Source organism: Delphinapterus leucas, chromosome 9 (assembly GCF_059928025.1).
Source record: "Delphinapterus leucas isolate spDelLeu-1000000601 "Yukka" chromosome 9, BTC_Dleu_Yukka2, whole genome shotgun sequence".
NCBI classification, from domain to species: domain Eukaryota; kingdom Metazoa; phylum Chordata; class Mammalia; order Artiodactyla; family Monodontidae; genus Delphinapterus; species Delphinapterus leucas.
In genome coordinates, this window is record NC_143137.1 from 12,282,389 (window position 1) to 12,297,737 (window position 15,349).

The following is a 15,349-nucleotide window of genomic DNA, read 5'->3' on the forward strand; positions in this document are numbered from 1 at the left end:
CTGCAGCATGTGGGATCTTCCCGGACTGGGGCACGAACCCGTGTCCTCTGCATCGGCAGGCGGACTCTCAACCACTGCGCCACCAGGGAAGCCCCAATCATTATTTTTTTAATATTTGTTTATTCATTTAGGATGCTGCCGGTCTTAGTTGCAGCTCACGGGATCTTCGTTGCGGCATGTAGACTCTTAGTTGAGTGAGAATTCTTGGTTTTGACTTGCATGCAGGATCTAGTTTCCCGACCAGGGATTGAACCCAGGCCCCCTTCATTGGGAGTGCAGAGTCTTACCCGCTGGACCACCAGGGAAGTCCCTTCACTCTTATATTTGATGATACAGTCAATGTCACCCAGTTACATTAACAAAATTCCTTTGGGCTAGGTGAACTTACTCATGCAGAAGGGGCCTGGCCACCGTGTCCCCCTGGCTGTGAGCACGGTAGAAGAGGGTGTAGAGATAGGGCAATAGAGCATAGCGGATGGTAAGGTAGTGCCTGGAGGAATTCAACAGCAGAGAGTCAGCTCCAAAGGAGGCAGGATCCTGGGCCTGGGAAGAAACAAGAGGTTGCAATTGACACCTGGTTACAAATAAGAAAAGCCTCTGGAGATATCAGACCCCATTCATCACAACCAAGAGTTTTGTTCCTGCAAGACCTGGGGCCTACCTTGCAAACTTTGCCTCTGAGCAGTAGGGTTGGGCAAAGGGAGATCATTCCACCAAGTTAAGTGGCCATTCTTCACCCTGCACTGCATCCCCCCTCATTCATTCTATGGGTGCTCTCAGTAGACTGCCATTTAAATAACTTTGAAGTATTTCCTCATTTGATTTTCACTACAAAATGAGCAATGCAAATAAAGTGTATAAAGGTTTGATTAAAAACCTTCACACACTCGCCATTTCCTTGACTGCCGCGGTAGAGATAGCAGGGGTTGTGTCAGCAGAGGGCATTTTAATGGTGCATCATGAGTCCTGGTTAATTGCAAACGGTGGTCCCAATTAGCCTAAGTGAAGCACCAGGTAGGAAGTTGGCTCAACAGATTTCTCGGACAGGATGCAGGTAGATCCAGTCCTAATGTATGCCAAGTCTATTTTGATCATATTTCCTGGGAGACTTACCTTGTAGCCTTGGCCATTGTGATTCCTGGAAAATGGATAGAATGCTCCCAGCTGCATCCACCTCCTGCAGAGCTCTTCGGGAGCATCCAATGTAAAGCCACATATGTCAGAACCCACCTGGAAGGACACACAGACAGCGACGGCATGTGTACCTCACTTCCATTACCACCCCCTGCTCCTGGGCTTTGCTTTCTACCAGGGACCTACCAGCTGTACTTGGCTGTACTAACCTCTTCCTGAGAAGGCTACTTCTGTGTGATGGAACTGGGCTAAATCCTATGTCCACTCTGTACTGCCAGGTGAATGCAAATGAATTACTTAACCCTTCTGTGCCTCAGTTTCCTCATTTTGTTAAAGTGGGCACTCTAGGGTTTTAGTAAATGAGATAATGGAAGTAAAACACTTGATGCACAATAGTTTTTTGGTGAATAGCAACTAGAAATACCATTGATATTATTACTTTGACCACAGCACTAGGAGAATTAATTTTCCAAAGCCTAATTCTGATCAGGTCATTCATCTATTCAAAAATCCCCAGGGTCTCCTGTTGCCTGCCCTACTAGCACCTCAAAACCTGGTTCCAACCCACCTTTCCAGCATCATTTCTCATTTCAGTCCTACACTCCAATCCTTAGGGACACTCAAATTCTGCCCCTTGCTGGTCTCAGTCTTAAAATTTCTCAGTCTTAAAATGACCTCCCCCCCATCAGTCTGATAAAACATACCCACTTTCAAGGTTAAACTCAAGTGCCATCTTTTGCATGAAGTTACTATTTACTCCCTCCCAGGACTCCCATTTTTCCTTGTAATCTTGTTACAGTTGTTAAGTACTTTTCTCAGGATTTCTTTTAACATTTAAATGATATGTTCCTGTTTGCACTTTTACCCTAGCTTGTCATAATTATGTGTGTGTGTGTGTGTGTGTGTGTGTGTGTGTGTGTGTGGAGAGAGAGAGAGAGAGAGAGAGAGAGAGAGAGAGAGAGAGACTTTGGGGATGTGCGGAAGGTGTTTCTGTTACTGTATTTATGTTTCTCTCCACCCTCACCATGCATACCTAGCTCAATGCCTTGCTCGAAGTAAGAGCTCAATAAACAGATATGCTGAATTTAACTAAAAGATGCCAACTGTAACCTTAAGGACATGTGCACTTTTTTGTGTGTATGTTGCACTTAAAAAAAAAATATTCCAACACTATCACTTCAAGCTTGCACCTTCTATCCTTATAAGGCAGTACAGGAAAGAATGTCGTGGTATCAGTGTCATACTGATGTGGATGAAGCACATAACCCTCCAGACTTTAAATCCCTGGGCCATGGAGGGCAGTAGAGGGGAGCTTTATCATTTGAAAAACTTCTAGCATGAGGCATTCTGGGGACTGGGATGTGGACTCACCATTGGGATACCAAAAAGGCTGAACTCGAGCATGCCAGGGATGGACCATCGAAGGTCATTCCAGGTGGCTGCGTTGTCTCCTAACCAGTGGGCTGCAAACTTGCCAGACCCCGCAAAGGTAGAACGGGTTAAAATGAAGCTTCTCTTGTTAGGGAACACAGTCTTGACAGCTCTAGAGAGGGAGAGAGACTTAGGGAGTCAATGTGTGACCTTAGCGTGCCTTAGCCCAGAGGATAGAGTGATAATATCGAGGATCTCAAGTTAATACCGCACTCTTCTCTTCTAGTTCTCTCCTGTAGAGTTACAGTTGCTGTTGGGAGCAGACTGTACCATTGAGTATGTTTATATTTTGTTTTGTTTTAGGCATTATGTACAATTATGTACATTATTAACTCCATAATTTCAAAGTTCAGTAGAAGGATACTGAGCCAGTACCTAAAACCCCAAAGCACATGAAGTCTATAAGTTACTTAACCCTCCATACACCAGTCTATAACAGTATGGCAGAGAGGAAAATACATGGGCCTTGGACTCATGCAGAAATGAATCCAAATTTTGCTCTTACATTTTATTAGCTGTTTCACCTTGGTCAAATTACTTCCCTTTCTTCCAACCTTTCATTCATTCATTTATTCATTCTTTCTTTCATTATACACAGTACACAAATACTTATTAGATTCCTTCCTCCCAATGTGACCAGGATTTTCTTCATTCATTCAATAATAACAACCATACTTATCTTGCCGAATTTTGTTTTTACATTCTTTTTTCTGTATTGCTGGTTTATTTTTTTTTAATATAGCAAGTTCTTATTAGTTATCTATTTTATACACATCAGTGTATACATGTCCATCCCAACTTCCCAATTCATCCCACCACCACCACCCTGCCTTCCCCCCTTGGTGTCCATACATTTGTTCTCTATATGTGTCTTCATCTGTACCATTTTTCTAGATTCAACATATATGCGTTAATATATGATATTTTTCTCTTTCTGACTTACTTCACTCTGTATGATAGTCTCTAGGTCCATCCACGTCTCAACAAATGACCCAATTTCGTTCTTTTTTATGGCTGAGTAATATTCCATTGTATATATGCACCACATCTTCTCTATCCATTCGTCTGTTGATGGGCATTTAGGTTGCTTCCATGACCTGGCTATCATAAATAGTGCTGCAAAGAACATTGGGGTGCATGTGTCTTTCTGAATTATGGTTTTCTCTGGGTAAAGGCTCACTAGTGGGATTGCTGGGTCATATGGTAATTCTATTTTTAGTTTTTTAAGGAACCTCCATGCTGTTCTCCATAGTGGCTGTATCAATTTACATTCCCACCAACAGTGCAAGAGGGTTCCCTTTTCTCCACACCCTCTCCAGCATTTGTTTGTAAATTTTCTGATGATGCCCATTCTAAATGGTGTGAGGTGATACCTCATTGTAGTTTTGATTTGCATTTCTCTAATAATTAGAGATTTTGAGCAGCTTTTCATGTGCCTCTTGGCCATCTGTATGTCTTCTTTGGAGAAATGTCTATTTAGGTCTTCTGCCCATTTTGGATTGGGTTGTTTCTTTTTTTAATATTGAGCTGCATGAGCTGTTTATGTATTTTGGAGATTAATCCTTTGTCTGTTGATTCGTTTGCAAATATTTTCTCCCATTCTGAGGGCTGTCTTATCGTCTTGTTTATAGTTTCCTTTGATGTGCAAAAGCTTTTACGTTTCATTAGGTCCTATTTGTTTATTTTTGTTTTTATTTCCATTACTCTGGGAGATGGGTGAAAAATAATTTGCGGTGATTTATGTCAAAGAGTGTTCTTCCTATGTTTCCCTCTAAGATTTTTACAGTGTCTTGTCTTACATTTAGGTCTTTAATCCATTGTGAGTTTATTTTTGTGTATGGTGTTAGGGAGTGTTCTAATTTCATTCTTTCACATGTACCTGTCCAGTTTTCCCAGCACCACTTATTGAAGAGGCTGTCTTTTCTCCATTGTATATCCTTGCCTCCTTTGTCATAAATTAGTTGACCATAGGTGTGTGGATTTATCTCTGGGCTTTCTATCCTGTTCCATTGATCTCTATTTCTGTTTTTGTGCCAGTACCATACTGTCTTCATCACTGTAGCTTTGTAGTATAGTCTGAAGGCAGGGAGCCTAATTCCTCCAGCTCCGTTTTTCTTTCTCAATACTGCTTTGACTACTCAAGGTCTTTTGTGTTTCCATACAAATTATGCAATTTTTTGTTCTAGTTTTGTGAAGAATGCCATTGGTAGTTTGATAGGGATTGCACTGAATCTGCAGATTGCTTTGGATAGTATAGTCATTTTCACAATGTTGAGTCTTCCGATCCAAATACATGGTATATCTTTCCATCTGTTTGTATTGTCTTTAATTTCTTTCATCAGTGTCTTATAGCTTTCTGCATACAGGTCTTTTGTCTCCATAGGTAGGTTTATTCCTAGATATTTTATTCTTTTTGTTGCAGTGGTAAATGGTAAACATTTCCTTAATTTCTCTTTCAGATTTTTTGTTGTTAGTGTATAGGAATGCAAGAGATTTCTGTGCATTAATTTTGTATCCTGCTACTTTATCAAATTCATTGATTAGCTCTAGTAGTTTTCTGGAAGCATCTTTAGGATACTGTATGTATAGTATCTTGTCATCTGCAAACAATGACAATTTTACTTCTTCTTCTCCAATTTGTATTCCTTTTATTTCTTTTTCTTCTCTGATTGCTGTGGCTAAAACTTCCAAAACTGTTGAATAATAGTGGTGAGAGTGGGCAACCTTGTCTTGTTCATAATCGTAGAGAAAATGGTTTCAGTTTTTCACCACTGAGAATGATGTTGGCTGTGGGTTTGTCATATATGGCCTTTATTATGTTGAAGTAGGTTCCCTCTAGGCCCATTTTCTGGAGAGCTTTTATCATAAATGGGTGCTGAATTTTGTCAAAACCTTTTTCTGCATCTATTGAGATGATCATATGGTTTTCATCCTTCAATCTGTTAATATGGTGTATCACATTGATTGATTTGCATATACGGAAGAATCCTTGCATTCCTGGGATAAATCCTACTTGATCATGGTGTATGATCTTTTTAATGTGTTGTTGGATTCTGTTTGCTAGTATTTTGTTGAGGATTTTTGCATCTATATTCATCAGTGATATTGGTCTGTAATTTTCTTTTTTTGTAGTATCTTTGTCTGGTTTTGGTATCAGGATTATGGTGGCCTCATAGAATGAGTTTGGGAGTGTTCATTCCTCTGCAATTTTTTGCAAGAATCTGAGAAGGATGGGTGTTAGCTCTTCTCTAAATGTTTGATAGAATTCACCTGTGAAGCCACCTGGTCCTGGACTTTTGTTTGTTGGAAAATTTTTAATCACAGTTTCAATTTCATTACTTGTGATTTGTCTGTTCATATTTTCTATTTCTTCCTGGTTCAGTCTTGGAAGGTTATACCTTTCTAAGAATTTGTCCATTTCTTCCAGGTTGTCCATTTTATTGGCATAGAGTTGCTTGTAGTAGTCTCTTAGGATGCTTTGTATTTCTGCAGTGTCTGTTGTAACTTCTCCTTTTTCATTTCTAATTTTATTGATTTGAGTCCTCCCTCTTTTTCTTGTTGAGTCTGGCTAATGGTTTATCAATTTTGTTTATCTTCTCAAAGAACCAGCTTTTAGTTTTATTGATCTTTGCTATTGTTTTCTTTGTTTCTATTTCATTTGTTTCTGCTCTGATATGTATGATTTCTTTCCTTCTACTAACTTTGGGTTTTGTTTGCTCTTCTTTTTCTAGTTCCTTTATGTGTAGGGTTAGATTGTTTATTTGAGATTTTTCTTGTTTCTTGAGGTAGGACTGTATTGTTATAAACTTCCCTCTTAGAACTGCTTTTGCTGCATCCCATAGGTTTTGGTTTGTCGTGTTTTCATTGTCATTTGTCTCTAGGCATTTTTTGGTTTCCTCTTTGACTTCTTCAGTGATCTCTTGGTTATTTAGCAACGTATTGTTTAGCCTCCCTGTGTTTGTGTTTTTTACATTTTCCCCCTGTAATTTAATTCTAATCTTATAGCATTGTGGTCGGAAAAGATGCTTGATATGATTTCAATTTTTCTTAAATTTACTGAGGCTTGATTTATGACCCCAGACATGATCTGTCCTGGAGAATGTTCCATGTGCACTTGAGAAGAAAGGGTAATCTGCTGTTTTGGGATGGACTGTCCTATAAATATGAATTAAACCTATCTGGTCTGTTGTATCATTTAAAGCTTGTGTTTCCTTATTAATTTTCTATCTGGATGATCTGTCCATTGTTATAAGTGAGGTGTCAAAGTCCCCCACTATTATTGTGTTACTGTCAATTTCCTCTTTTATAGCTGTTAGCATTTGCCTTTTGTATTGAGGTGCTCCTATGTTGGGTGTATATATTTTTACAATTGTTATATCTTCTTCTTGGACTGATCCCTTGATCATTATGTAGTGTCCTTCCTTGTCTCTTGTAACATTCTTATTTTAAAGTCTATTTTATCTGATATGAGTATTACTACTCCAGTTTTCTTTTGATTTCCATTTGCATGGAATATCTTTTTCTATCCCTTCACTTTCAGTCTGTATGTGTCCCTAGGTCTGAAGTGGGTCTCTTGTAGACAGCATATATATGGGTCTTGTTTTTGTATCCATTCAGGGAGCCTGTGTCTTTTGGTTGGAGCACTTAATCCACTTACATTTAAGGTAATTATCGATATGTATTTTCCTATTACCATTTTCTTAATTGTTTTGAGTTTGTTTTTGTAGGTCCTTTCCTTCTCTTCTGTTTCCCACTTAGAGAAGTTCGTTTTGCATTTGTTGTAGACCTGGTTTGGTGGTGCTGAATTATCTTAGCTTTTGCTTGTCTGTAAAGCTTTTGATTTCTCCATCGAATCTGAATGAGATCCTTGCCAGGTAGAGTAATCCTGGTTGTAGTTTCTTCTCTTTCATCACATTAAATATACGGTGCCACTCCCTTCTGCCTTGTAGAGTTTCTGCTGAGAAATCAGCTGTTAACCTTAATGGGAGTTCCCTTGTATGTTGTTTTTCCCCTGTTGCTTTTAATAATTTTTCTCTGTCTTTAATTTTTGTCAGTTTGATTACTATGTGTCTCAGTGTGTTTCTCCTTGGGTTTATCCTGCCTGGGACTCTCTGCACTTCCTGGACTTGGGTGGCTATTTCCTTTCCCATGTTAGGGAAGTTTTCGACTACAATCTCTTCAAATATTTTCTTGGGTCCTTTCTCTTGCTCTTCTCCTTCTGGGACCCCTATAATGCGAATGTTGGTGCGTTTAATGTTGTCCCAGAGGTCTCTTAGGCTGTCTTCATTTCTTTTCATTCTTTTTTCTTTAATCTGTTCTGCAGCAGTGATTTCCACCATTCTGCCTTCCAGGTCACTTATCCGTTCTTCTGCCTCAGTTATTCTGCTATTCATTCCTTCTAGTGTATTTTTCATTTCAGTTATTGTATTGTTCATCTCTGTTTATTTGTTCTTTAATTCTTCTAGGTCTTTTTTTAACATTTCTTGCATCTTCTCGATCTTTGCCTCCATTCTTTTTCCAAGGTCCTGGATCATCTTTGTTATCATTATTCTGAATTCTTTTTCTGGAAGGTTCCCTATCTCCACTTCATTTAGTTGTTTTTCTGGGTTTTTATCTTGTTCCTTCATCTGGTACATGGTCCTCTGCCTTTTCATTTTGTCTGTCTTTCTGTGAATGTGGTTTTCATTCCACAGGCTGCAGGATTGTAGTTCTTCTTGCTTCTGCTGTATGCCCTCTGGTGGATGAGGCTATCTTAAGAGGCTTGTGCAAGCTTCCTGATGGGAGGGACTGGTGGTGGGCTGAGCTGGGTTTTGCTCTGGTGGACAGAGCTCAGTAAAACTTTAATCTGCTTGTCTGCTGATGGGTGGGGCTGAGTTCCCTCCTTTTTGGTTGTTTGACCTGAGGTGACCCTGCACTGGAGGCTACAGGCTTTTTGGTGGGGCTAATGGTGGACTCCGGGAGGGCTCAAGCCAATGAGTACTTCCCAGAACTTCTGCTGTCAGTGTCCTAGTCCCTGTGGTGAGCCACAGCTGCCACCCACCTCTGCAGGAAACCCTCCAACACTAGCAGGTAAGTCTGGTTCAGTCTCCTATGGGGTCACTGCTCCTTGCCCCTGGGTCCTGATACGCACACTACTTTGCGTGTGCCCTGCAAGACTGGAGTCTCTGTTCCCCCCAGTCCTGTCAAAGTCCTGCAATCAAATCCCACTAGCCTGCAAAGTCTGATTCTCTGGGAATTCGTCCTCCCATTGCCAGACCCCCAGCTTCGGAAGCTTGATGTGGGGCTCAGAACCTTCACTCCAGTGGGTGTACTTCTGTGGTATAAATGCTCTCCAGTTTGTGAGTCACCCACCCAGTGGTTATGGGATTTGATTTTATTGTGATTGCGTCCCTCCTACTGTCTCATTGAGGCTTCTTCTTTGTCTTTGGATGTGGGGTATCTTTTTTGGTGAGTTCCAGTGTCTTCCTGTCAATGATTGTTCAGCAGTTAGTTGTGATTCTGATGCCCTTGCAAGAGGAAGTGAGCACACGTCCTTCTACTCTGCCATCTTGAACCAATCTCCCTTGCTGAGTTCTTAAAAATAACACACTGGCAACTGGCATCTAGTGAGACTAAGAATTTGATCATGTATTAAGTAAATCTGATCATATATTAAGTCCATAGCAATAATGGCCTTACTCTGCTGTGGCAATTGCCATGGAGTAGCCATACAGATTGTGGACATCATATTGCTTGCCCCAGTGCTGTACTGCATCCATGCAGAGACTCTTGCAGAACAGGTACCCATCCAGGATTCCTACGACAAAAGAGGGATCAGTCAATGAGAACCTGAGATGCATATTCCCTGTTTCTCGACTATCTCCTGAAATTGTGGCTCCCTAGGCAGGCATTTTTTGTGGCCATCCTGGAAATGATCATACAGCTTCCTCACTATCAGAAGGATATATACTTTCAGTAGTTTCTCTGATATATAAAAAAATTGTGCTGACCCATACACATTCTCCCACCTAGGTGCACAGGTGACCAGAGGCAAGTATTTGGAAGTAAGTGGATCTAGTTAGACTTGAAGTTAGATCTGAAGTCTTCAAACTGAGCTAAATTAAGTGGTCCAAGAATAAAAATATTAGATGAAAGTGTAAATTAATTTCTCACCCTTTCTCTAAGCTGTCATAAGGGATGATTGACCAATCTCTCTTTCATTCATCCAATCTTTTCTGCTCCCCTTGCACCACTATGGTTCAGATCCAAATTACCTTTGTCTTGACCATTGCAATTGTTTTCTTAATGGCTTATTTAACTCTGATCTACTGATCTTCTAATTCATATTAGAAGCACACATTAATGCCAGACCAATATTTCTAAAACCATTTGACTGTTATGTTTCCCTCTAAAACTTAAATAGTTTCTATCACCAAAAGAATGAAGCCTCCCATCTGAGTCTCTCAGCATTTGATCCTGACCCAACTGCCCTAATTTCCTATTTTTCCATCAGGCTGGAAGTTTTCATAAGATGCTATAATTCTAGCAGCTCATTCCTTTCTTAATCAAGATACAATTTATCTGTGAGCCTCTAGATTTCTTCAAACTACAATAAATGCTGTGATTCCAGGGCCACACCCTGGGATACACTGTTGTTCAAAGTTCACTCAGAACTCACTAGCATCATACTCACTGACTCTGATGTTGACCTGCCCCCCTCTTCCCTCCCACCCCACCAATGGGTTCTGGCTTCCTTTCATTTTATGGTCCAAATCTGTTCTTCACTGACATCTGTTCTTCTTGACATTACCAGTCTTGACCTTCATATGAAGACCTAACCTGGTTACCTAGTCTCTCTCTGGTTAGCCCTAACCTATTTGGGTACACACTTGAGAGGAAAATGAACTAACCACTAACCTCTGGCTTCTGCACCATATCTTCTCTGGAACAGAAACAGCTCAGATGTAGGTAGAAGGACTAGATTGATTGCCCCTTTTGAATTTACGCCTCATTTAGGAAAGCATAGAGTGTTTTGATTTTCTTTCCTAGTTTTCTTTATATAGTACCCACATTTTCCTTCTCCTATGCAATTTATGTAAAAAATCCCTTGCCAGGTTATTCATATATATCCTTATGAATTTAAAATACCAGATATTCATTGCCATTTTAATCAAACTAATCAGCACTTACTGGGAGTGAATGGGGGATAATTTAGATTGTTTGTGGAACATCCTGAAACTGAACCATCCACGAAGTTGGAGACTTCATTCATATCCTAGAAGACAAAGAACAAAGACTATTAAGAAAAAGTAACATATCCTCGTATGTTGTACTGATGGTGTCTTTCTTTTTTTTTAGGACTCAGAGAAATGATTCTAGATATTTCTTTTTTTAACGAGGTTCTTATGTTAAGGAGAGAAATAGATGTTCCTGTCCTGCCTTCTCTACCCATTGAAGGCTTTGTGGAGAAGGTTCTTAAAATCCCTTCAAAATGATATATGTATATAATCATTGAAAATGAAAAATTTCCAAAAATATTAGGTGAAAAATATTTCAATTTATATGGTCCCATGTATATCAACTCATACATTCTCTAAATATTCAAATATAGCGATGAATACACACACATATAAATGCATATACATATATAATACAAACATATGCAGAGAGAGTGAGAGAACAAGCATGTACCCACAGCTGTGCAAGTGAGGGCTCTGGAAACATGCATACTGAAATATTGATGGTAGATGTCTTTGGTTGATATCACTTTAGCTCTCCTCATCTGTTTAGCTCTTTGTATTTGCATTTTCTACCTTTCTCTTATAAATAGAAAAAAGTTCAACTCTAGAGCTCTGTAAATTGTGCCAGACACCTGCTGCTTTGCATTTGTTTTCATTTGACATCATGTGAGACATTTGTCCTTTCTGCAGCCACAGTTCTGTCGCTCACTTGAGTACTTTGGCTTTGATCAGTTTATCCAACACGTCTGAGTGAAAGAGCCCTGAAGGGGCAATTGAACAATTTGTGTACTTTGTGACAATGTAAGGAGTGCATGACCTATTTTTACTTCAGCTCATTCATTTGTAAAAGGAGAGCTAGACTCGGAAAAAACAGATATCTCGGTTTACTTTCTTCCACTTCTAACAATCTGATTTTGAAGTCTAAGCTACATGTTTTGGTAAGATTATTTGAATAGTAAGAGAGAGAATACCTAGAATTATTGCCATACTTGCTTTCCTCTCCTCTTCTTCCCCCTGTGCTCCATGACTCGATGATATAGAGATACAAAGTCTGAATGTTAGCTGCCTAGTAATCAAAATGTTAAGAACTCACAATCCAGATTCCATCAAATTCTACTTGATTGTGGAAAAGCTCACATTCATTTGCCCACCAAGCAGTACACTTGGGGTTGGTGTAATCAGGAAACACAGTTTTTCCCGGCCAGACCTGCAGGAGGAAAAGAAAAACATTGATCAAAGGAAGTTAAATGAATGCAGAGTAAAAGAGAGTACAAAGAAATTCCTAATACGATCATGGCAACAGAGGTGCCCAGGCACAGGTCCTTTTCAACTAGGAATGTAAAGTGCTTTAAATATTTAGACTAAATAGGAGGAGTCAAATAGTCACTTGAGAAAAAACTTATTTCAAAAAAATGGTTAAGTCTTTGCTAATCTTCAACTATGCCTCACCCTTTCCTCACACTTTCTCTACTCCTAATCCTAGGAATGGTAAATGAGGGAGAGTACTGTATAATTTCAACTGACCCATGACAAGTTATGGGTTCTAACCATCAATTACTCTTCTCTATTCTCTTCCTATCCACTTCTTCTCAGACACTAGGCACTCGGGTCAGCAGAGGTGTTAGAAGTGAACCAGCAGATAACACCTTCATGGAAAACAAGGACAAATAAGTTTGAGAAAGAACTAGTCAAACTTGCCAAATAACAGAAAAACTGAGTAAGAAGAGGAATGAAATAGTTTCATTGGATTTGCCAGTTAGGAGGTAACTGGTGCCAAAGCAGCATCAGTGGAGTGACGGGGGAGGAAAGTAGACCGTAGTCAGCTGAAGAGTGAATGGGGGGTACTTCCCTTGTGGTGCAGTGGTTAAGAATCCTCCTGCCAATGCAGGGGACATGGGTTCGAGCCCTGGTCTGGGAAGATCCCACATGCCGCGGAGCAACTAAGCCTGTGCACCACAACTACTGAGCCTGCGTGCCACAACTACTGAAGCCCGTGCGCCTAGAGCCCATGCTCTGCGACAAGAGAAGCCACCGCAACGAGAAGCCCACGCACCGCAACAAAGAGTAGCCCCTGCTCGCCGCAACTAGAGAAAGCCCGCACATAGCAACGAAGACCCAACGCAGCCAAACATAAATAAATAAAATGAATAAATTAAAAAAAAAAGTGAATGGGGGGTGAGGTGAGGAGGTGGACATTCAGTATCTAAGTCTATTGTTTAAAGGGACTTTTCTGTGAAGGGAATGTAAGAACTGGGATGACTGGTAGGTATTTGAGGACGAAAGGACAAGGGCAAGTTGATCCCCAGCATATATAAGCAACTGAAAATGTAAAACAAAACAATTACAGACACACACACACACACACACACACACACACACACACACACTGCCACAGCCCCTCCACCAGCCCCCACTTCCCCATTAAGATACCTCCCCAATGAGTGGAGTCACTCCATCTGAAGCATTCACCCATATCTTCATATCTGAACCCCTGTCATACGGGCCATAGGGATTACTGGGGGAAGAGTTGTTGGAGATGGCTGGATCCTAAGAAGGGGAAAAATACAATGAGGGACCTAGCTTTGAGCTAGAAGCACTGAAAGGGAACTGGGGATTGAGGGATGAGGGAGGGGGAGGAGGCATAATGACAAGGAAGAGCAAGGACCTGATGTGGGGGAATAAGAGGACAGCACATACCACAATGATGACCAATTTTTGTCCGTTATTGTGTAACTCTTTAACAAACTCAGGGAAGCCCTTAAAATTTACTGGATCATAAGTGAAGTCCTTCCTCTCATGCATATAATCGATATCAGCATGCTGAACGTCCTGAAAGAATACACAACGTCCACAATTTATGAGCCCACCCCTGGAATCAGATGAGCTGCATCACCCTACCTTGTTGCCTGGCGCTCCGGCATTGAAAACCAATCTAACAAACAAACCACAACAGTTACAAAAAATATCACTAAGGCTATCAAAACACATCCATTACCTAAATGCTATGTCATCCACAAGATAAAGGAGAGAAGGGACTGTCTCTCCCACTTCTCCCGCATTTGACTACACCACATTTTGTATTGTTGCTTCTCTTCCACTTCAAGCCTTCTTTGGCATTTGCTCTTTCCTAATTTTACTTGTATGAAAATAGTGGAGCCCAGAATGAAACTGACTCTTGCTCCAAGACCTAAGCGTCTGCCTCCAAGGGAATGCGGTAAGGGAGAGAAGAGGATTCTTCCAGAGACTACTGGGTGTTTCTCTTTGCATCTCTTGTAAGACCTCGCTACTCATTATATACTAGACACATTCAAATTTAGCCACTTAAATCATAAAAATATTTTATTACATGTATAAACTGTATTCTTTTGTTCCCTTAAACTAGGGAAAGAAATGCCTTGAGAATACAAATAAGAAGGCATTGTGTAGAATGTCATTAATACAGTAAGTATAAGAAAACCAGTTCCTTCAAGGAATGGTTGGCCCAACAATAAAGTCCAGCATTGTGAATATATAAAAATATTTTTGTCGTATATTTTTTAAAAAAACTCAGGAGGAGACAGTATAAAGAGTTGTTCTTATTCCCCAAGGAAATTCTTTTATTTTTGGAGGATTTTTTGCTGCCTTACTTACGTAAGGCAGCTGTGCGGCACGGTTTCTCTCCATGACTTCTTTCATGTTACCCAGGGTTCCATAGTCATAACGACTGAGATGAAACCCAAGTGCCCAGTATGAGGGTAGGGCTGGCCGTCCAATGAGCTGAAAGAATGATGTGAAATGGAAGTTAGCAAATACTCTATTTTTAACAAAACTTTTTCTACGCATTAGTTTGGGGGCACAAAACATACCCCACTTTCCAACACACTATTTCCTTAATATTAGAATGCTAGGCCCTTTAATAAATCATTGAGGCTCGGATCAATTTGTAATAGCACATTTATAATAGCTACTTATAATAGCATATGTTTGTGAGTCACACTTGCATATTAAATTTACATTTCTTTGCTCTTATTTACAATTTCCTCAGTCATAACCATAACATTATAAGTTTACCTCTTGATACTCTTGAACCACTTGCTCTGGAGTGTTTCCCAAGAACACGTAGAAGTCGAGAATGCCCCCAGTGGTGCGGTAAGTGACGGCTGGGGTGGGCTGGAGGGAAACCTCTTGAAAGATTAAAAATGAAGCAAATAAACATTAGAATTTATTCTAGAGTAGTAATTACAAAGCTTTAGACCAGAGGATCACCAGTCATCTGAACACTAATTAAGTGATCCTAATGCCTCAGTTTTTGTATAAAAAGGGACAAACTCTGACAATCAAAGTCCACCCTCACAGCACAAGAGAGGCCAAAGCATTTGTTCTGTGACAGATTTCCATAACTGGTGACTGCAGTGTCTTAACTGCTGTGTCAGGATTTCATGAAAAAGCAACCAGTTTCAGGAAGGGGTCCAGAATAAGCCACTGGGGCATAAAAATGATTGTAAGCTGAATGAGTTTGAGTTTCTGAAGTCCCTTATCCACCTGAAAGCAGAGCCTCCCAAAAACTCAGCTGTCATAAACCCCCT

At 40.2% G+C, this 15,349-nt stretch overlaps 1 protein-coding gene across 5 annotated transcripts in view; it reads right to left on the reverse strand.

Moving 5' to 3' along the window:
* MGAM (maltase-glucoamylase) overlaps nt 1-15,349 on the reverse strand; it is a 103,116-nt gene that overhangs the window by 47,628 nt on the left and 40,139 nt on the right. For all 5 annotated transcript variants that reach the window (XR_002645360.2, XM_022579303.2, XM_022579320.2 and 2 more), the window contains exons 9-18: nt 14,835-14,947; nt 14,415-14,540; nt 13,482-13,613; nt 13,215-13,331; nt 11,878-11,991; nt 10,735-10,819; nt 9,244-9,361; nt 2,506-2,677; nt 1,114-1,230; nt 389-543 (exon numbers count right to left, since the gene is read on the reverse strand). Coding sequence is in view for 4 of the 5 variants with exons in the window: in XM_022579303.2 (XP_022435011.2) it covers nt 389-543; nt 1,114-1,230; nt 2,506-2,677; nt 9,244-9,361; nt 10,735-10,819; nt 11,878-11,991; nt 13,215-13,331; nt 13,482-13,613; nt 14,415-14,540; nt 14,835-14,947 (1,249 nt within the window). In the remaining variant the exon portion in view is untranslated. The remainder of the gene's footprint in view (nt 1-388; nt 544-1,113; nt 1,231-2,505; nt 2,678-9,243; nt 9,362-10,734; nt 10,820-11,877; nt 11,992-13,214; nt 13,332-13,481; nt 13,614-14,414; nt 14,541-14,834; nt 14,948-15,349) is intronic.